At 34.6% G+C, this 22237-nt stretch overlaps 1 protein-coding gene across 1 annotated transcript in view; it reads right to left on the bottom strand.

Moving 5' to 3' along the window:
* The window catches only part of STT3B (STT3 oligosaccharyltransferase complex catalytic subunit B), a 108965-nt gene that overhangs the window by 36486 nt on the left and 50242 nt on the right, over window positions 1–22237 (bottom strand). The window contains exon 3 of the mRNA XM_046669751.1: window positions 18889–19176. Within this exon, the coding sequence (XP_046525707.1) occupies window positions 18889–19176 (288 nt within the window). The remainder of the gene's footprint in view (window positions 1–18888; window positions 19177–22237) is intronic.

Genomic DNA, 22237 nt, shown 5'->3' on the forward strand with positions numbered 1-22237 from the left:
AGTAAACTGGTACTACAAAAAGCCAAGTTTATAAAAAAAGAAAAGTACTGAGTTTATTCAGATACACTTAATATATGCATTTATAACACCTGGCAGTAGTTAGACATTTTAGGAATAGCTTTTATTTTTTTAATTATGTAGTTTTCAATAAAAAGAATCATCTTAAAAGGAACAAATTATTTTTCCATTTGTTATATTTTCTATCTTAAAATGATTAATATCAACAAACTGAGATTTTAACTAAAGAATAAATTTGTTCAGTAAATCTACATTTTCATATGCTTGGTTTGCTTAGACATAACATTACCTTAATCCACGATTTTTCATCATTTGAATATGTGATCATCTCTATCTCCCACATAATTCTAATTATAAACATCCATTTTTGAAAACTGTTCATCATCTACAAATTTTCAGATACCATAATCAATATGTTTAAGCAATTTATATTCCTAAAATAATTTCTAGAAGGCCTAACATCAGTAAAATTTTCAATTACTCTGAACTGGAAAGACAACTTGCAATAAATAAGGATCCAAAAGTTGACAAATCTCTGTCTTAAAAGAACCTAATCAAATAAATAATTCCCAGATAAGAGTTTATATGGTCATCTGAAAAAGAAAAATATATTAGCAATTTCAGAAAACTGAATTTTAAGTTTCAGAAACGAAGCTCTAAATACTTGTGCCAAGAGCAAAGGGTCATCTTTAAGATGAATCAAGTGAGTATCCTAAAGAAATGAAAGACATAAGTCCCATTACAAGAAATTCTGTATTAAAAGAGTTACCTCCATGTCCTGATAGGAAGTTCAAATTTAACAGTATTCTATATAGCTGAAAGGAATTCTTTACTTTTAAAATGGGCCTCTACTGGTACATTAAAACAAACTATAGGTGACATCCAATCTTTGGAGGAGTTGTAAAAACAAAACATAACAAAACAAAAAAAACAGTGGAAGGAAGGGAGGGAAAGAGGAAGGAAAGAGAAATATTCCTAGTTTATAGCACTTAAAGATGTATCAGGCTGACTTTTATCAGACTAGTGAAAACTGCTTTGAATTCAACATCATAGCATATGTGTGAGACAAAATTCACTTCCCTTTCCCCTAAAACCATCTTGATTTTGAACAGAAGGGCTAAGGTTTACCTTTGACTGGGTAAAATAACAAGGTGGGTCCTATGCTAAAATGTGAACAGGGAAGGGAGTATATGAAAATACTGAAAATTTTTAAAGTGAGAAAAATTTCCATAGCAGATTAGAGATTATTCCTCTAATATCCAATCTCCAGAGAGATTGAAGAAGTGAGCTGGAACCAAGTGGTGCTGCCAAAATCATACAGAGATCAAAAGACAGAGAGATCAAAAGATAATTTTTAGAAAGGGGAGTGGGTCCTAAGGAAATGGAAAAGAAAAGAATGTCAGAAAGGCAATCTAATTCTAAGTGAGGGGACTAGAAGACAGAGTGTTCTCAGAGAATAAGCTGGATTAGAAACAAAACGGAATCCCAAGGACAGGGGCACAGAAGGCTACAGTAGGTGGAGCAATGGAGCAAATAAGAAATCATTCAACCAAGAGATTGAGAATACAAACGACAGGCTGTCCAGCAAACTGGAGGTAGAGAAGAAAAATGCTGGCAGGGAAAGCTTACAATGACCATTCAGCTATATTTGTGTCAGTTATCATTTTATTGCCTCTTAGCTCCAAATGCACCCTTCAATATATGTTCTGTGATAAGAGAATTCCTTTAAGTATTTCTCCTTTAAAGTAGTATGATATTAAGTTTTCTCAGCAGAGGGTGCTGGAGGAACACTGCAGAAGAGGCTCCCCAATCATTTCAGGTGTAGGCTGGGGTTGGTGGTATGGGTGTGAGGACATATGGTGGGGCTAACCTCAGCCATGGGCCCGGAATACAGTCCTTCCGTGACTTTGTAGCCTTGATCTAGTAATGACCTTTCTGCAGTCCTCTTGACATAGTAACTAGAAGCCCCATACACACTCAGAAAGCCTCCTGCGGCCCAGTGTTTCGTTGATTCGAATCCTGGGTGTGGACATGGCACTGCTCATCAAACCATGCTGAGGCGGCGTCCCACGTGCGACAACTAGAAGAACCCACAACGAAGAATATACAACTATGTACTGGGGGGCTTTGGGGAGGGGAAAAAAAAAAAAAAGAAAGCCTCCTGTCCCCTGCTGTTACCCAGACTCCCACTGCACACCATGCTACAGGTCACCAGCAACCCACCCCGAACACACCTACACTCCAGAGGGTAGTCTATTGCTTGTCTGGCAGCTCCAAACCAGCTCTAGCCTCGCCAAACCATCAAACTTCTCTGCTGCTGGTGGGTTGAACCACACCCTCTCCAAAGAGATCTGAATCCTTTCCAAGTTTGTCCTTCCTTGGGTACTCTCCATCAGCCCTACAGTATCATACAGAGGTTCCTTCTATCTTAGTCACTCTTCTGTCATAGTAAAATTCCCCTTATTTAACCTACTGTGATTGATTGGACCCAGACTGCTACAATCTATTACAAAAAAAATCAATATATATTTATAACCACTAAATACAGTTCATACCCTGAAATTTCCTCAGACTCTAAATTAGGCAACTGTATGGCCTGAGAATGAGAAAAGAATATATATTGTGAATCAAACATATTCCTCAGTATTTAATAATATACAAAAAATTTTGCTAGCCTATGTTGGACACAAGTTATAATTCAGTCCTGCTCCAACTGGAGAGATAAGACACAAAAGCGAGAACTATAGTCAAAGCACAATATGACAGAGACCACATGGTGAATATAGACAATGAGTGCCAAAAGGTCCTTATAAATCCTGAATGCCCTTGGTAACAGAAATACAAATTAAGAGGCTGGTATAATAGACTAAGTGAGTGTTGAGGTCCAAATTTATAGCAGGACTATAGATAGAAAGGAGACGTTATGTTCAAGGCCCAAATCACTATTTTTTGGTGAGCTACTGGAACTAGAGAGAAATAGAGAAAAAGAAGCTGAGGAGAACTTCTAGTTTCCTAGCTTGAGGTACTAGCCATCAGTGGGGAGGAGAAAGGCCAACAGGTGGTGAGTGTGGATGGGTGGTTTTTGAACTCAAGTCTTTGACATGATGATATTGCAATGCTTAAATTAGAATTCTTCAACAACGAAAGAACTAGAATCAACAAGAGAAAGAATGCCGGGGAATTCTCAAATATTTGGAAATCAAACAACACACTTCCAAAGACTCATGGGTCAAAGAAGAAATCATGAATTAGAAAAAATCTTTACATGACAATGAAAACATATCAAAATATATAAAATACAGCTAAAGCAATGATTATAGTATAGCATTAAATCTCATTAGAAAAGTAGAAATTGCTAAAATAACTTAAGCTTCAACCTCAAGAAGCTAGAAAAGAGCAAACCAAATACAAAGTAGAAGAAAATAATAAAGATCAAGAAATCAGGGGTGGCCCCATGGCCGAGTGGTTAAGTTCACATGCTCCGCTGCAGGGGCCCCAGGGTTTTGCCAGTTTGGATCCTGGGTGTGGACATGGCACCGCTTGTCAGGCCACATTGAGGCAGCATCCCACACGCCACAACTAGAAGGACCTGCAATTAAGATATACAACTATGTACTGGGGGATCTGGGGAGATAAAGCAGAAAAAAAAAAAAAAAAGAAATCAATGAAATAGAAAACAAATATAGAGAAAAATCAATGAAAGAAAAATTGGATAAACTTTAGCTAGACTGACCAAGAAAAAAGAGAAGATGCAAATGACCAATATTAGGAATAAGAAAGGTGACATCACTACAGATGTACAGAAATTAAAAGAATTAGAAGAGAGTATTATAAACAATTTGTGCCACCAATTTAGATCATTTAGATGAAATGGAAAAATTTCAGAAAAGATGTACTTTACCCAACCACTCATGAAGAAACAAAATCAGAGGAGAACTATGTCAATAAAAATTGAATTAGTAATTAAAAATCTTCCCAGGGTACTGGTGAAAAGTACCCAACAGTTAAGGGAGAAACAATGCCAATCTTTTCAGAAAACAGAGGAGGAGGAAGAAACACTCTCCTAGCTTATTTTAGGAGCCTGGTATAACCCTGATACCATACCTAGACAAAGACACCACAAGAAAAGAAAACTATAGGTCAATAACCTTCACGGATATAGATGCAAAAATTCTTAACAAAATATAAGCAATACAAACCAGCAATGTATAAAGAACAGATTATACACCATGAACACATAGAACTTATTCCGTGAATTCAAAGCTGTTTTAACATCTGAAAATAAATTAATGTAGTGGTTCCCAACTGAGGGTGATTTTGCACCCCAAAGGGACATTTGGCAATGCCTGGAGACATTTTCAGTTGTCACAACTGGGGAATAGGGAAAGTGTTCTCCCAGCATCTAGTGTATAGAAGCAAGGGATGCTGCTAAAACATTTTACAATACACAAAACATCACCCACAACAAGGAATTGCCTGGCCCAAAATGTCAACAGTACCTAGGTAGAGAAAGTCTGAATTAATGTAATAAAGGACAAAACCATATGATCATCTCAATAGACACAAAAAGAGCATTTGACAAAATCTACTACACATTCAAGATGTTAAAACTCTCAAACTGAAAACAGAAAACTTCCTTAAGCTATGATAAAGGGCATCTACAAAAACCCTACAACTAACATGCTTTCCCCTTAAGATCAGGAAGGAAAGGATGTCCATTCTCATTGCTTCTACTGAATACTGTTAGAGGTTCTAGCCAGTGCAATCAGGCAAGAAAAAAATTTAAAAGTATACAGATTGCAAAGGAAGAAGCAAATCTGTTTATTTTCAGATAACATGATCTTGTAAAATGCCAAGGAATCTTAAAAAAAAAAATTTAACATGCAAGTTCAGCAAGGTCACAGAAGACATGATCAATACATAAAAATCTATGGGGGCCAGCCCCATGGCTGAGTGGTTAAGTTTGTGCGCTCTGCTTCAGAGGCCCAGGATTTTGCCAGTTCGAATCCTGGGCGTGGACACGGCACTGCTCATCAAGCCATGCTAAGGTGGCATCCCACATGCCACAACTAGAAGGACCCACAACTAAAAATACACAACTACGTACCAGGGGGCTTTGGGGAGAAAAAGGAAAAATAAAATCTTAAAAAAAACACCAATCTACAGTACTTCCCAACTGTAAAATGTACTATGAAGCTACATTAATCAAGACAGTGTGCCAATGGTGTAAGAATAGACATATAGATCAATGGACCAGAAGACAGTCGTCCAGAAATAAACCCGTAACTTACGGTCAATTAATTTTCAACAGAGATATCAATTCAGCAGGAAAGGATTGTCTTTTCTACAAATAATGCCTGAACAACAACTGAATACCCATGTGTCCAAAAAAGGGGAGTGGGAGGCTTAGACCCTTACCTCATATCATATTAAAAAATCCACTCTAAATGGATCATAGACAAATGTAATAGCTAAATTATAAAACTTCATGAGTAAAACAGATAGGAGAACATATTTGTGGCCTTGAGTTAGGTAACAGTTTCTTAGATATGACACCAAAAGTACAATCCATAAAAGGAAAAAAAATAACAAATCAGACTTCATCAAAATTTTAAACTTTTGTTCTTCAAAGGATTATTAAGAAATTGAAAAGAGAAGCCAGACTGGGAGAAAATATATGCAAAACACATATCCAACAAAGGACCTATATCCAGAACAAATAAAGGAAATCTTACTACTCCATTACAAGACAGACCACTTTCCCTCCTAAAAATGAATTAAAGATTTTAGTAAATATTCACCAAAGAAGAGAATATGAATGGCCAATAAGCTCATGAAAAAAGATGTTCAACATCATTAGTGATTAGGGAAATGCAAATTAAAATCACAATGAGATATTACTAGACTATCCCCCTAGAATGGCTTTAATCAGAAACTTATGAAACCAATGTTTTCAAGAGTGTGGAAAAACTGGAACCCTCATATAATGCTGGTTAGAATGAAAAATTTGGAAACAAACTTTCGGAAAACAGTTTGATAGCTTTTTAAGGAGTTATACCAAATCCACAACCCAGCAATTCTATTCCTGGCTATTTACTACCTAGAAAAAATGAAAACATATGTCCACGCAAACACCTGTACCTAATATTCATAGCAGCATTACTCATAATAACCAAAATCTGGAAATCCAAATGTCTACCAACTGATACACAGTTAAACAAAATGTGGTATATATCCACACAGTGGAATCTTACTCAACAATAAAAAGAAGTAAACTACTGACACACGCCACAACATGAATAAACCACTAAAACATGGTAAGCAAAAGAAGATAAACACAAAAGAATATATATTATATGATGTTATTTACATGAAATTTCTAGAAATAGAAAGCATATGAGTGGTTGCCTGGGTCTAGAGATGGGTAGACAAGAAGTGGAGCTTGACTGCAAACAGAAGCGAAAGAACTTTTGGGAGCGATGGAAATGATCTAAAATTGAATTGCCATGATGGTTACAGAAATTTACAAATTTACTAAAACTCATAAAACTTAAAATAGGTGAATTCTATCGTACATAAATTATACCTAAGTAAAGCTGTTTTAAAAAGAAAAAAGAGGAAAACCAAAAAATAAAAAAAAGATTAACCTGTCAGGAAGGCAACTCCTTTCTAAGAGATCCTGCAAAATGGGATGGCTTGCTAGAAAAGGGAAAGGTAAAGACAAGCATCTTTAGAATTAACCAGCTGCCAGGCAGGGTAGAGAGATCTCTTGCCTTCTTCTTTACTCAAGCAAAGATACATTAAATAAAACAGGCAGGATACAGAATTGTACTTAGCAAACAATTACCAACTATGCATAGGAGGAAATAGTAACATGTGTGGGAAAATGAATACAGATAGAAAATATATCAAAATGTCTAGTTAAAGGTGCTAGAACTACGAGTCATTTTTCTGTATTTACTCAATTTTCTGTAATTTAATTCTAATTTTGTTTTTTAAAGATTTTATTTTTTTCCTTTTTCTTCCCAAAGCCCCCCGGTACACAGTTGTATATTCTTCGTTGTGGGTCCTTCTAGTTGTGGCATGTGGGATGCTGCCTCAGCGTGTCTGATGAGCAGTGCCACGTCCGCGCCCAGGATTCGAACCAACGAAACACTGGGCCGCCTGCAGCGGAGCGCGTGAACTTAACCACTCGGCCACAGGGCCAGGCCCTAATTATAATATTTTTGCAACAAAAATTAGTAAGCATGATCAAAGACCCAATAAAAGTTTTAGAACAAAAAAGTCCCATAGGCTGGCAGTTAGAAAATGCTAGTTTAGATTTTACCTAGTGGGCAACAAAAAGAATCTTAAAAGGTGAGCCTTAATTTCACTTTCATTATAACCTTTCTTCAAAGCAAGAATAAGCTGGTACCTATCCACAAAAAACACTGGACAGATCAAACTTGGTATGGCCATCAGTCACACCTGTGTATCTCACAAGCCTTTTTGCTCCAGCTTTGTAATCGTCCTTAATTTGGTTATATTTGTTTAGTAGCTTACTACTGCTTAATGAGTACAAAGCACAGAAGGTTTACTACTACCTAATTAATAGGACAAAGGAAAAGTTTAGTTTAGCTCAGATCTTCCTATTCTGAGGGAATATGGTAAAGGCCTGGGTAGGAAAGATGACACTTGTTCTGACAGAATTAAAATCATTTCTTTCTCCTTTGCTAAGTTTGTCCCTAAACTTAACCTAAAGGTAGAAATAGTTACAATGGAGTTATATGATGTTTGAACAATGGGTCAAACCATACACAAAAAAAGCATAGCAAATTAGAATTGAAACTTTAAACCCTAAAATAGATAATCTGAATAGGCCATTTTTATCAAAGAAATTGAATCAATAATTAATAACTTCCAAAACAGAAAACACCAGGCCCAGATGGTTTCACTGGTGAATTCTGCCAAACATTCAAATTCTCAACAAAATATTAGCAAACTGAATCCAATAATGAATACAAAGACTTACACACCACGACTAGGTGGAATATAACCAGGTATTCAAGGGTGGTTCAACATTTGAAAAACAATGTAATCCAACACATCAAAAAGTTAAAGGAAAAAGATCATACAATTTTATCAATAGATGCAGAAAAAGCATTTGAGAAAATCCAACACTCCGTCAAGATAAAATCTCTAAGTAAAGCAGCAACAGAGGGGAACTACCTCAACTTGATAAAGAATACCTACAAAAAATTTACAGCTAACATCATACTTAACGGTGAGAAAATAAAGCTTTCCCACTAAGATCAGGAACAAGGCAAGGATGTCCCCTCTCAATACTCCTTTTCAACATTGAACTGGAAGTACTAGCTGATGCAATAATAAAAGAAAAAGAAACAGTATACGGATTGGGAAGAGAAGGTTGTTTTTGTTTGCAGATGACGTGACAGTCTATGTAGAAAATCCCAAAGAATTAAAAAAAAAAAACTACTGGAACTAATGGCTGATAATAAGCAATGCTGTAGGATACAAAATTCAACTGAGTCCCTATATACTAGCAAAAAACAATTGGAATTTAAAATAAAATATACAGTACCATTTAGAACACAATGCCTATTACCACAGCAATACATACATACATAGGTATAAATCTAACAGAGTATGTATAGAATTCATATGTGGAAAACTACCAAACTCTGCTAAAAGAAATAAAAAAAAAAGCTGAATAAACGGAGAGATAGTCCATGTTTATGACAGGAAGACTAAATATTGTTAAGATGTCAGTTCTTCCCAACTTGAAAAAAAAATCTATAGGAGGCAATCTGATAAGCACTGTTCCAAGTACTATCTCATCTGCATTAGCTTTGTTTTTGGTGAACAGTAACAACAGAAGTAACAACAAACATGTTCTCATCACCTTCTGTGTTCCCACAATGTTCTATAACTTTATATAAATTTATTTTATTTACATATATATTTATGTAAATATATAAACTTGTTTATATCATATGAGGTAGGTACTATTATTACTTCCATTTTACAGTTGACGAAATAGACATAGAGTGTTTTAAACAACCCACAAGGACAGAGCTGGAATTCAAAGAGGAAAACAAACCATGGCAGTTTGGCTCCAAAGACTGTACTCTTAACCACTCGATTCTGACGAAAAAAGGTAGAATCTCTATAGAACATGAATCCAAAAGCGTATTTAAAAATGTCCATCGACAGTGCTTTGAAAATAATGCTGCGACCCAGAGTACTTAATCTTTTTTTTTTTTTTTTGAGGAAGATTAGCCCTGAGCTAACTGCTACCGATCCTCCTCTTTTTGCCAAGGAAAGACTGGCCCTGAGCTAACATCCGTGCCCATCTTCCTCTACTTTATATATGCGATGCCTACCACTGCCTGGTTTTTGCCAAGCGATGCCATGTCCACACCTGGGATCCGAACTGGTGAACCCTGGGTTGCTGGGAGGCAGAACGTGCAAACTTAACTGCTGTGCCACCGGGCCGGCCCCATACTTAATCTTTTAAATTTTAAAAATATATATCTTTTAAAAGAGGTTAAACAGTTGGTTTAACAACTAAACGAAAGAGATTAAGCAGTGTCTTAAAAATAAACACCAGATGAGGAATCAGTAGACAACTTAATTTACATTTTAGAGATTACACAGGATAAAGTGTTTTCAAGTTCATAACTTCACTTTGCTAACAACTTTTCAGAGTAGTTAGAACTGTTATTTTTATTTTCAATTGGTAATGATCCAACTTTAAATAAATGTTAATTATCTATTACAACTCTGTAGCCAAAACATTTTTTATATTTTATTTATAAGAAAACTGAATGAGATAAGAAGCATCAAACACCTTGCCATGAGTCAGAAAATAACTTTTTTTATGCCAGAACTCAAACCCAAGTATTCTGATTTCAAATACTAGAGCTGCTTCCACTTTAAACCTAGTTTATGTTAAATGTCTTGCTTTAAAAAACAGAACACATGAAAAACTCACTACATAATCTCTCAGTCCTTAGTGAGGATGCTTTATCATTCTGTCACTCTACAATCCTTAAAAGCATTATGACATCCATAATTTCTCCTACTAGGTCATCAGCTTCATTTAACCCTATATGATCAAACATATAAAACAGCACCTGATCCATACTGTATTCTACAAAACTATCTGTTGAGCTAATAAAAAAAATTATGTCACAAAGAAAAATAATGTTGTAATGGACAAGTTGACCCCAAAATTCATATGGAAATGCAAAGGACCCCAAATAGGCAAACAAAATAATAATAAAAATAAAAAATAGTCTAAAAGCTAGTAAAAGCTAGTATTACTATAACTTTGGTTTGTAATTCCAAATTTTGTCTTCTACATAATTTAAGAGACTAACACATTTAAAAGAATTATTAGTTTATGTTTTTGCACCCATACAATGTATAAAGATGTAATTTAGTAACATCAGCAACCAAAAGGGGTAGGAATGGAGCTTTAAGAAGCAGGTTTTTTGCATATTATTGAAGATGAGCTAGTATAAATTCAAATAAGAGTATTATAATTTTAGGATGTTCAAATGTAACCTCCATGGAAGCCACAAAGAAAATAGCTATAGAATATATACAAAGGGAAATGAGAAAGGAATTTATAATATTTCCCAACAAAAAATATCAACTAAAAGATGACAGCAATGAAGGAAATGAGGGACAGAAAAGCTACAAGGCATACAGAAAACAAATAGCAAAATGACAGAAACAAGACCCTCCTTATTAATAAGCACTTTAAATATAAACAGATTAAACTTTCTAATCAAAAGACAGATTGGCATAATGGATAAAAACACATGGTTCAACTATATGGTGTCTACAAGACACTCACTTCAGATCTAAAGACACAAATAAAGTGCAAGGATGGAAAAAGATATCCCATGTAAATAGTGACCAAAAGAGAACAAGGGTGACTATACTATTATCAGACAAAACAGACTTTAAATCAAAAAAGGCTGAGACAAAAAAGGACAATATATATTAATAAAAGTTTCAGCACGGCAAGTATAACAATTAACATTTACACACTTAATGACAGGCCATCAAATTATATGAAGCAAAAACTGACAGAAACGAAAGGAGAAACAGATAGTTCTACAATAATAATTAGGGACTTCAATATCTCACTCTCAATAACTGATAGAACCAGAGAGAAGATATGCAAAGAAATGGAGGACCACAACAGACCAACTAGCTCTAAGAGACATACAGAACACTCTACCCAACATTACAGCAGCATACACATTTTTCTCAAATGCACATAGGACATTTTCCAGGATACACCATATGTTAGGCTACAAATTAAGTCTCTATTAATAGATTTAAAGATACTATACAAAGTATTTTCTCTGATCACAATGGAATGAGGTTAGAAATAAAAAACAGAAGTGAAATTAGAAAATACACAAATTTGTGGAAATTAAACAACCAATGTATCAAAGAAGAAATCACAGGAAAATGAGAAAAAATTTAGAGATGAATGAAAATGAAAACATAACATACCAAAACTAAAGGGACAGTGCTAAGGGGGAAATTTACAACTATAAACAAATACATTAAAAAAAAAAGCAGATCTCAAACTAACAACCTAACTTTACAACTTAAGAGACTGGAAAAAGAAGAACAAACTGAACCTAAACTAGTAGAAGGAAGGACATAATAAAGAGATAAAACAGAGAATAGAGAAATAATAAAGAAAAATCAATGAAACCCCAACCAAGCAATGAAACCCAAAGAAAAACTTGGTTTTTCTTTTTTGGATTAACAAAAGCAACAAACCTTTAGCTAGATGGCCTAAGAAAAAAAGAGAGAAGATTCAAATTACTAAATGAGAAATGAAAACGGGGACATTCCTACTAATTCAGCAGAAATTAGGATTATAGAGAGTACTATGAATAACTGTATTGCCAACAAATTGGGTTACCCACATGAAAAGGACAAATTCCTATAAATATATAAAACCTATCAATACTAAATCACACAGAAATAGAAAATCTGAATAGACCTAGGAATAGTAAGCAGATTGGATTGGTAATCAAAAAATCTCCCAACAAAGAAAAGTCCTAGACCTGACGGCTTCACTGGTAAATTATACAAAACATTAAAAGAACTAACACTAATCCTTCTCAAACTATTCTAAAAAACTGACGAGGACGTAAGACTTCCTAACTCATTCTATGAAGCCAGCATTAACCTGATACCAAAGCCAGACAAAAATGCTACAAAAAAACCTACTGAGCAATATCACCTACGAACACTGATGCAGAAATTCTCAACAAAATACTAGCAAACAGAATTCAGCAGCATATTAAAAGGAGAGGAAGGAAAACAGCTAAGAGAAAGAAAAAGAAAGGGTCATAAAGAAAGTGATGTACAAGTTAGGAAGAAGATCCAAGGAAAATGAAACAGTGAAACAAACTAATATTTAAAACTAACCAAAGACAACTTTCCAGGAATAAAAAATAATCAATCTACATGTTGAAAGGGGCCATCATTACCAGAAGGGTTAACTTTGGGACATATTCTAAGAAATTTATTAGACTTTAATGCTGTAGGAAAAAATCCTCTATTACTTCAGGAAAAAAAGACCAGATTTCTTACGAAAAACATAAAATTAGGCCCTTGCAGGACAATTGGTCCATGCCCAAAGGTCCTTGATATTTGGTCCTGTCCAAAACCATCTGGCTTGGACGAAATATGCTCATGGATGTTTTGGATGTCCAAATGTCTTATGGACATTTTGGACAGGACCAAAAGTCAAGAACCTTATGGCGTGGAGCAAATGTTTCACAGATGTTTTGAATAGATCCAAATGTCTGCTAATCAATTAGGTTCTTAACAGTAACAAGTAAAATAAAATGATGGTGGTACAACAATTTGAAAAAATTCAAGCAAAGGACATATGATCTAGAACTTTATATCCAGCCAAACTCTCAAGTATGAGGCTATAAAAAAATGGGTTTAAACATGCAAGAACTTGAGGAATACTGTACTCATGAGCCTTTCCTGTCTACTGCAGGAATACCTGCATCCAACAGAGAAATATCATGTTTAATAAATATACAAATAATATTAATACACAATATATTATGTACTAATCTATAATATAAAACACACATTACATATTTAATAACATATATATCAATATATAATATATAATAAAAACCATATATGAAAAACAGCAAACACACTCAATGGTGAAAGATTTTCCTCTAAGATTAGGAACAAGACAAGAATGCCCACTTTCTCCACTTCTATTCATCATAGTACTTGAAGTTCTATCCAGAGCAATTAGGCAAGAAAAAATATAAAAGGCATCCAAATTGGAAAGGAAGAAGTAAAACTATCACTGTTTGCAAGTAATATGACCTTATATGGAGAAAACCCTAGATTCCACACACACATAAAATATTAAGAGCTGGGCCAGGCTGGTGGCATAGTGGTTAAGTTCACGCGCTTCGCTTTGGTAGCCCAGGGTTCGCCAGTTTGGATCCTGGGCATGGACCCACACACCAGTCATCAAGCCATGCTGTGGCAGCATCTCACACACAAAATAGAGGAAGATTGGCAACAGATGTTAGCTCAAGGCCAATCTTCCCCACCAAAAAAAAAAAGAGCCAATAAATGAACTCAGCTAAGTAAAAGGATACAAAGTCAACACACAAAAATCAGCTGCATTTCTATACACTAATAATGAACAATCTGAAAAGGAAATTACCAAAAGATCCCAAGTAATAGTAGTATCAAAAAGAATAAAATACTTATGGATTAACTAATGAAGTAAAAGACCTGTACAATGAAAACTATAAAACATGGCTGAAAGAAATTAAAGAAGACATAAATAAATAGAAACACATCCCATGTTCATTCATGGATTAGAAGACAATATTGGGAAGATGACAATACCCAAAGTAATCTACAGAGTCAAAGCAATCTGTATCAAAATCCCAGTGTTGTTTTTTGCAGAAATAAAAACAACCCATCCTAAAATTCAAATGGAATCTCAAGGGACCCCTAATAGCCAAAAGGATCTTGAAAAAGAAAAATAAAACTGAAGGACACACAGTTCCTGATTTTAAACTTACTACAAATGTATAAAGACATACTTACAGATAGACCAAAGGAACATAATAGAACCCCCAGAAATAAACTTTTGTATATATGGTCAAATGCTTTTTGACCAGGGTGCCAAGACCATTCAATGGGGAAAGGACAGTCTTTTCAACAACTGGTACTGGAAAACTTGGATATCCATGTGCAAAATAATGAAGTTGGACCCTTCCCTAATGCCTTATACAAAAAGACCTAAATATCTCAGAAGAAACAGGGCAAAAGCTTCATGATATTAGATTTGGCAATGATTTCTTGACTATGACACCAAAGGCACAGCAATAAAAGAAAAAATAAACAAATTTGACTTCATGAAAAATTAAAAATTTTGTGCATCAAAAGACAGTATCAGCAGTAAAAAAAAAAGCAATGCACAGAATGGGGAAAAATTTGCAAATTATGTATCTTTAAAGGATTATATAGAAGATTATTATACATTACAGAGGATTATATAAAGGATTATCATCTATTACATAGAGAACTCCTAAAACTCATCAACAAAAAACAACCAGATTCAAAAATGGGGAAAGGACTTACATAAACATTTCTCCAAAGATATACAAATGGCCATTAACCACATGAAAAGATGCTCAACATCACAGATCGTTAGGGAAATGCAAATTAAAACTACAAGAGATACCACTTCACAACCATTAAGAAAGCTACTATCCAAAAAAAAAAAAAAAAACAATAACAAGTATTGGTGAGGACATAGAGAAACTGGAACCCTTGTGTACTGTTGATGTGAATGTAAAATGGTATAGCAGCTATGGAAAAACGTATGGTGGTTCCTCAAAGAACTGAAAATGGAATTACCACACAATCTGGCAATTTCACTTTTGGGTATATACACAAAAGAATTAAAAGCAGGGTCTCGAAGAGATATTTGTACACCTATGTGCACAGCAACATTATTCACAACAGCTAAAACATGAAAGCAACCCAGTGTCCATCAAAGGATGAATGGATAAACAAAATATGGTATATAAATATCAAAGAATATTATTCAGCTTTAAAAAGGAAGGAAATTCTGACATATGTTACAATATGGATGAACCTTGAGAACTTTATATCAAGTGAATAAGCCAGTCACAAAAAGATAAAAACTATATAATTCCACTCACATGAGATACTTAGAGTACTCAAAATCACAGAGACAGAAAGTAGAATGGTGGTTGCCAGGGGCTGGGGCAGGGAAGAATGGGGAGTTATTGTGTAATGGGTAGAAGTGGACTCTACACTTATAAATGGTTAAAGACGGTTAATTTTATGTTATGTATATTTTACAACAATTAAAAAAAACTCATATGAGACACCACTTCACACCAGTAGGCAACAGAAAAGTAACAACAAAAACAGAAAAAAACAAGTATTGGTGAGGATTTAGAGAAATTAAAACCCTCATACACTGCTGGTGGGAATGTAAAATGGTGCAAACACTGTGGGAAAAGAGTCTGGCAGTTCCTCAAAAAGGTTAATCACAGAGTTACCACGTGAACCAATAATTCCATTCTTAGGTATATACTAAAGAGAAATGAAAACATATGTAAACACCAAAACTTGTACACAAATGTTAGTAGCATTATTCATAATAGCTAATACACAAAAACAACTCAAATGTCCATCAACTGATGAAGGATTAAAAAATATGACATATCCATACAATGGATTATTCGGCCATAAAAAGGAAGGAAGTATTGATACATGTCAAAGACATGAATGATTATGTAAAGCTAAAGAAATCATACATAAAAATTCATATATTTTATGTGGGATCTTACGTGGGTTTTATTTATATGAAATGTCCAGAATAGGTAAGTCTACAGAGACAGAAATTAAATCAATGGAGGGAGGGTGGGAATTGGGAGGTATAGGATTTCTTTAGGGAGAAATGTCTGTAAATAATAGAAGATACTTGTGCTTGCTTCGGCAGCACATATACTAAAAATAGAAGATACTAAAAACAATTGAATTGTACACTTTAAAAAGATTAAAGTGGTGAATTTTATTTCACGTGAATTTTATCTCAATTTTTAAAGGTTAAATTTTAAAAAATGTTAAAAGGTAATTAAGGTGCCAGCTAACACACTCCTGCAATGGTTCAGACTCATATGTTAGAAGAAAATAAAGAATACAAAACTATAGACAATACCACTTTTGTGTTTCTTAAAAAGCATAAAGACAAATACAGATTAAAAATAAATAGAGGATGGGGCCGGCCCAGTTGCACAGGTCTTAAATTCGTGCACTCTGCCTCAGTGGCCTGGGGTTTGCTGGTTCAGATCCCAGGTGCGGATCTACATACTGCTTATCAAGCCATGCTGTGGCAGGTGTCCCATGTATAAAACAGAGGAAGATGGGCACAGATGTTAGTCAGGGCCAGTCTTCCTCAGCAAAAAGAGGAGGATTGGCAAGGGATAGTAGCTCAGGGCTAATCTTCCTCAAAAATAAATAAATAAATAAAAATAAAAAATAAAATAAAAATAAACAGATGACAAAAAATATACCACGCTAACACTAATCAAAAGAAAGCAGTAGTTATATTAATTTCAGACAGAGCAGACTTCAAAGCAATGAAAGGTATCAGGGATAAAGAAAGGCATTACATAATGATAAACAGATTAATTCTCCAAGAAGACATAATTCTTAAAGTATATGTGCCTAAAAACAGAGTGCCAAACTATCTAAGGAAAAAACTGATAGAACTGCAAGGAGAATTGGAAGAATCCACTATCACAATTGGAAACTTCAAAACCCCTCTCTCAGAAATGGACAGATCCAGCAGACAGAAAATCAGTAAGGATGTAGTTGAACTCAACAACATCATCAATCAGGTGGATATAATGGACATCTATAGACTGCTTCATCTAAGAATAGCAGAATACACCTTGTTCTCAAGATCATAGGGAACAGTCCCAAGATAAATCATATTCTGGGCCACAAAACACACCTTAACAAACTTAAAAGAACAGAAATCACATAATGTGTTTTTTCAGCCCACAATGGAATTAATCTAAAAATCAGTAACAGAAAGATAACTTGGAAAATCTCAAAATACATGGAGATTAAACAACATAATTCTAAGTAACACATGGGTCAAAGAAGAAAGCACAAGAGAAATTTAAAATACTGTTAACTAAGTAAAAATCAAAACACAACTTATCAAAATTTGTAGGATACAGAGAAAGCAGTGCTTATAGGGAAATTCATAGCACTAAATGCATATAGCAGAAAAGAAAGATCCAGAAAAAGAAGGGCAATTTAAATCCAAAGGAAGTAGGAAAAAAGAAATATGAACTACAGCAGAAATCAATGAAACTGAAACAAGAAATCAACAGAGAAAATCAATGAAACCAAAAATTGGTTCTTTGAAAGATCAACAAAATCAATAAGCCTCTAAACAGGCTAAGAAAAAGAGGACACAAATTAGAAATATTAGAAATGAAAGAAGGGACATTACTACAAATCCCATGGGCATTAATTAAAAGGGTAATAAAGAGATACTATAAACAATTCTATGCCCACAAATTTGATAACCTAAATGAAATGGACCAATTCCTTGAAAGACAAAATCTGCCAAAATTCACATGTAAAGAAATAGACAATCTGAATAAGCCTGTATTTATTAAAGAGATTGAAGTAATAATAACTTCCAAAGCAGAAAGCACCAGTTCAAGTTCACTGGTGACTTCTACCAAACATTTAAGGAAGAAATTATACCAATTCTCTACAATCTCTTTAAGAAAATAAAAGCAAAGGGAATACTTCCTAACTCATTCTATAGGGCCAGAATTATCCTAATACCAAAACCAAACAAGACATAAGAAAACTACAGATCAATAATCTCTTATAAACACAGATGCAAAGCTCAACAAAATATTAGCAAATCAAATCCAACAATGTATTATAGGAATTATATATCACAACCAAGTAAGATTTATCGCAGGTATGAAAGGCTGGTTCAACATTTGAAAATTAATTAACATAATTCATCACATCAAAAGGTCAATGGGAAAAGATCACGTAACTGTATGAATAGACACAGAAAAAGGATTTGACGAAATTCAACATCCTTTCACAATACAATCTCCTAGCAAACTGGAAAGATAGCAGAACTTCCTTAACTTGATAAATAATATCTACAAAAAATCTACAGCTAACACCATACTTAATGGTGAGAAACTTAAAGCCTTCCCACTAAGATCAGGAACAAGGCAAGCCTGTCCCCTATCAACACTGTACTGGAAGTACTAGCTAATGCAATAAGACAAGAAAAGGAAATAAAAGGTATATAGATTGGGAGGAGAAAACTTGGCAACAGCAAAATAATGCCAGTTTCACAAACAGAATTCAAAATCTCAAGCCACTGAACCACATTTCAACTTTCCAAAGTCTTTCTGACCCCCTTCCTCTCCAAAAAAGAAACAAAAAAAATCAATACCTTGTTTTTTGGAGCTATGACTTATAAAGTAAGGATATTATCATTGTCTGTAAAATAGGTGTAACAAGATTGTTGTCAAAATTATATATATACATGTACATACATATATATATAATAGAGAGAACAGTACCATTTTTAAATGTTATTCATTATTAAATTTATTATGAATAGTAACAGAGAGCTCTGAATGCAACTATAATTGATAAAAGATAAATGTGTACAACCAATAGCATTTTAGGAGAAAGTTCATGCGTATTAATAGCAGCAAAACATTAAGTGTTACTTACCCAAAGGTAGTATGTGAACTGAAGTGCAAAAATAGCAATGCCTTCGTTATCAAAGGATCCAGCTACTGACCGAGAAATGTAACCTGGTACAATAGCAATAAAACAAGCAGCTAAAAGTCCTGCTCCTTGGTTCCAAAGTTCTCTGGTAAGCAGAAAAGTAGATATAGATGTAAGGCCGCTAAAAGTTGGTGCAAGGAACACACATACATCTCTTATGTGAACTGTTATGTTCAATGTATTTAAAATCCAATGGATAAGGCCAGCTGTTATCATCAACCCTGGGTAAACCTAGGAAGAAAAACATCGAAAATTTTAATTACATATACAGTGAGGCAGGAAAACATGAACATAAGTTCTTTTCTGTATTATTACATATTGTTTACTGTAAGTTTGAGAATAAGATCTCAAAACAGTTTGCCTTCCTCACACACTACAAAATTAAATGTTCTTTTGGATTGGATACCAAGAAAAAGCACATATATGGAGAGATAGATATTTAAATAAAAGATCAGATAGAATGAATGATCAAAATTGAAAATGTTTAACAATGGAAAACCATAGGTAACTTTCTTATTGATCCCATTAACTGTTTTTTCACTATAAAACAGAGTCCTAGTCTAACTTACACTTAAGTTTGGTGTTTTAACATGCTCCAATTTTGCTGATAATTTGTGTATGTATAAGAGAATGAGAAAAGGAGAGAAGATGAAGAAAAGTTATATGCAATATTATTTAAGTGGTATTTATAAATGATTTTTCCCTTTCAAAGCCAAGATTTGGAAAGTAAACAACTCTAGCTAGGAAAAGAAAGACTAGTCATTTGGTGAATTCAAAGATAATATTTTGGAACTCCTGGAAGGTTGAATGTTTTTAAACCACCTAAAGTATTTAAGGATGGAAGGGAAATAATAGTCTAGAAGAGGCCAATTAATAGTTGTACTCCTCACCCTCACTCTCTAAAAGTGGAATATGAAACCTTTATTAAGAGGATTCAAAGAACAGTAAATAGGACATTATTTCTGAGCTATTCATCAGTGATTAAAACATGTATGATAGTCCCCCCTTATCCACAGGGGATATGTTCCAACATCGTGAGTGGATACCTGAAACCTAGGATAGTACTGAACCCCATATAGACTATGTTTTTTCCTATACATACATACCTTTGATAAAGTTTAATTTATAAATCAGGCACACTAAGAGATTAACAATAATAAAATAGAACAATTATAACAACATAATAAAAGTTACTGTAGATCTTAGCAACCTCAGCTACAATGTTTAGCAAATCAGCATACAATTTCTTTTCTTTCCTTATTAAGTCACGAACTTTCACCCTTGTACTTAAAGGAATCTACTTTATGGCTTCTCACTGGCATATCCAAACTGCTAGCATCACTACTCTTGAGCTTTGAGGCCATTTATTAAGCAAAATAAGTGTTACTCAAACACAGGCAGTGCAATACAGCGACAGGTGATCTGATAACTGAATAGGCTACTAAGTGACTAATGGACAGGTAGGGTATACAGTGTGGATACGCTGTACAAAGGAATGATTCACATCCAAGGTGGGACGGAGAAGGACAATGTGAGATTTCATCATGCTATTCAGACCAGGATGCAATTTAAAACTTAGGAATTATTTCTGGAATTTTCCATTTAATATATTCAGACTGCAGTTGACCACAGCTAACTGAAACTGTGAAAAGTGAAATTGTGGATAAGGGGGTCCTACTGTATTTACATTTCCATCCTTAGCTAAATCCTAAAAGATTCTTTTCTTTCTCCATCATTGAAACTATAAAGAATGTTATAAATTTCTTTCCAAGCTGTACTATTTAAAAGTGCAAACTCCTCATGGTCTTCAACCTACTCCCTTTCTTTTCCTCCATAGCACTTATCAACATTTCACATACTATTTATTTTACCTTTTTTATTTGTCTATTAACTAAACACTGTCACAAGAATATAAGATCCAAAATAGCAGGAAAAATTTCATCAGCATCCAGGACAATCATTAGCACAAAATGGATGCTAAATACCTATTGTATTCATGGAAGCAGAATGGAATAAAGGAAGGTGGAAAAAAGTGTGGGAATTATCACTAGTGTTAAAAATTAAAATTTTGTTCTATTTCACATACGATAATACCAGGTCCCAGTGTTGGATTTTGTCAGCCATATTCAAAACAAAAGGATATGACTTTGAAAATACCTCTAAAGGTAAGTCAATACATCCATGACAATATGGCAGACTGAGCTGACTTACAAAATATAGCCAAAATACACAGAAGTACTGGATCAAAAGACCAAAAAAGCCTAACCAAACAAAAGAAAATCACCCAACAACAGAGGGATTACTTAAGCTCAAAAGACAGGGAACCCTCCAGATGCCAAAAATAAAGGGGAAATTCAAAGTAGGAACTGATGCCATTGGAGCCCAAAAGGGAGGGGAAAAAAAACCACATCAGGCTTGATATACATCTTAGGAACTTTAGATAGGGGATTATGACTTAACACAGTGATCAGAGAAAAGGCCTAATTCCCAGCACAAAACCAGGGCCCGTTTACAAAACTTTGTTGTTGGTAGTGCCATCCAGTCAATTCCGACTCCTGGCTAACCCTGTGGACAGCAGAGTAGAACCCTGCCTAGTCTTTTTGCACCATCCTCTCATCTTCCAGCACTGTATCAGACAACGCTCTGCAGCTATTCGTAGGGTTTTCATTGCCAGTTTTTGGAAGTGGGTCCTTCTTCCTAGTCTGTCTTAGTCTGGAAGTTCCGCTGAAACCTATCCATGGATGACCATGGATGACCCTGCTGGTATTTGAAATCCTAGTGGCACAGCTTTCAGCATCACGGCAACATGCAGCCACCACAATATGACAACTGACAGATGGGTGGTGTGGTTTCCCTGATCAGGAAATGAATCCAGGCTGTGGCGATGACAGTGCTGAACCTTAATCACTAGACCACCAGGGCTAGCTATTTATGAAACTAGACTAGACAAATTCTACCCATTCATCAAGGGAAACAATAAAGAACTCCTGTCTTATTTACAAAGCTTTGAATAGAAACAAACGCAAACGAGAAAGATTATTATAGGGATGGTCTCAAACACCAGGACACCAGAAGCCTCAGAAACAAGCCTCCACTGAGGATGAAGTCAAGATAAAAAGTTATAAACACACTAGGAAACAAACGATAGTCATCAAATATTAATACAATAAGGTATATGACAATATTAGCACCACAAGAAGTGCAGATAACAGCCATCTACCACATTTCTTACTATTCAATATCTTTCTGATTTGCCCTGGAGAGCATCATGACTACTTTCCTTGTATCTTTA

Source organism: Equus quagga, chromosome 1 (assembly GCF_021613505.1).
Source record: "Equus quagga isolate Etosha38 chromosome 1, UCLA_HA_Equagga_1.0, whole genome shotgun sequence".
NCBI lineage: Eukaryota > Metazoa > Chordata > Mammalia > Perissodactyla > Equidae > Equus > Equus quagga.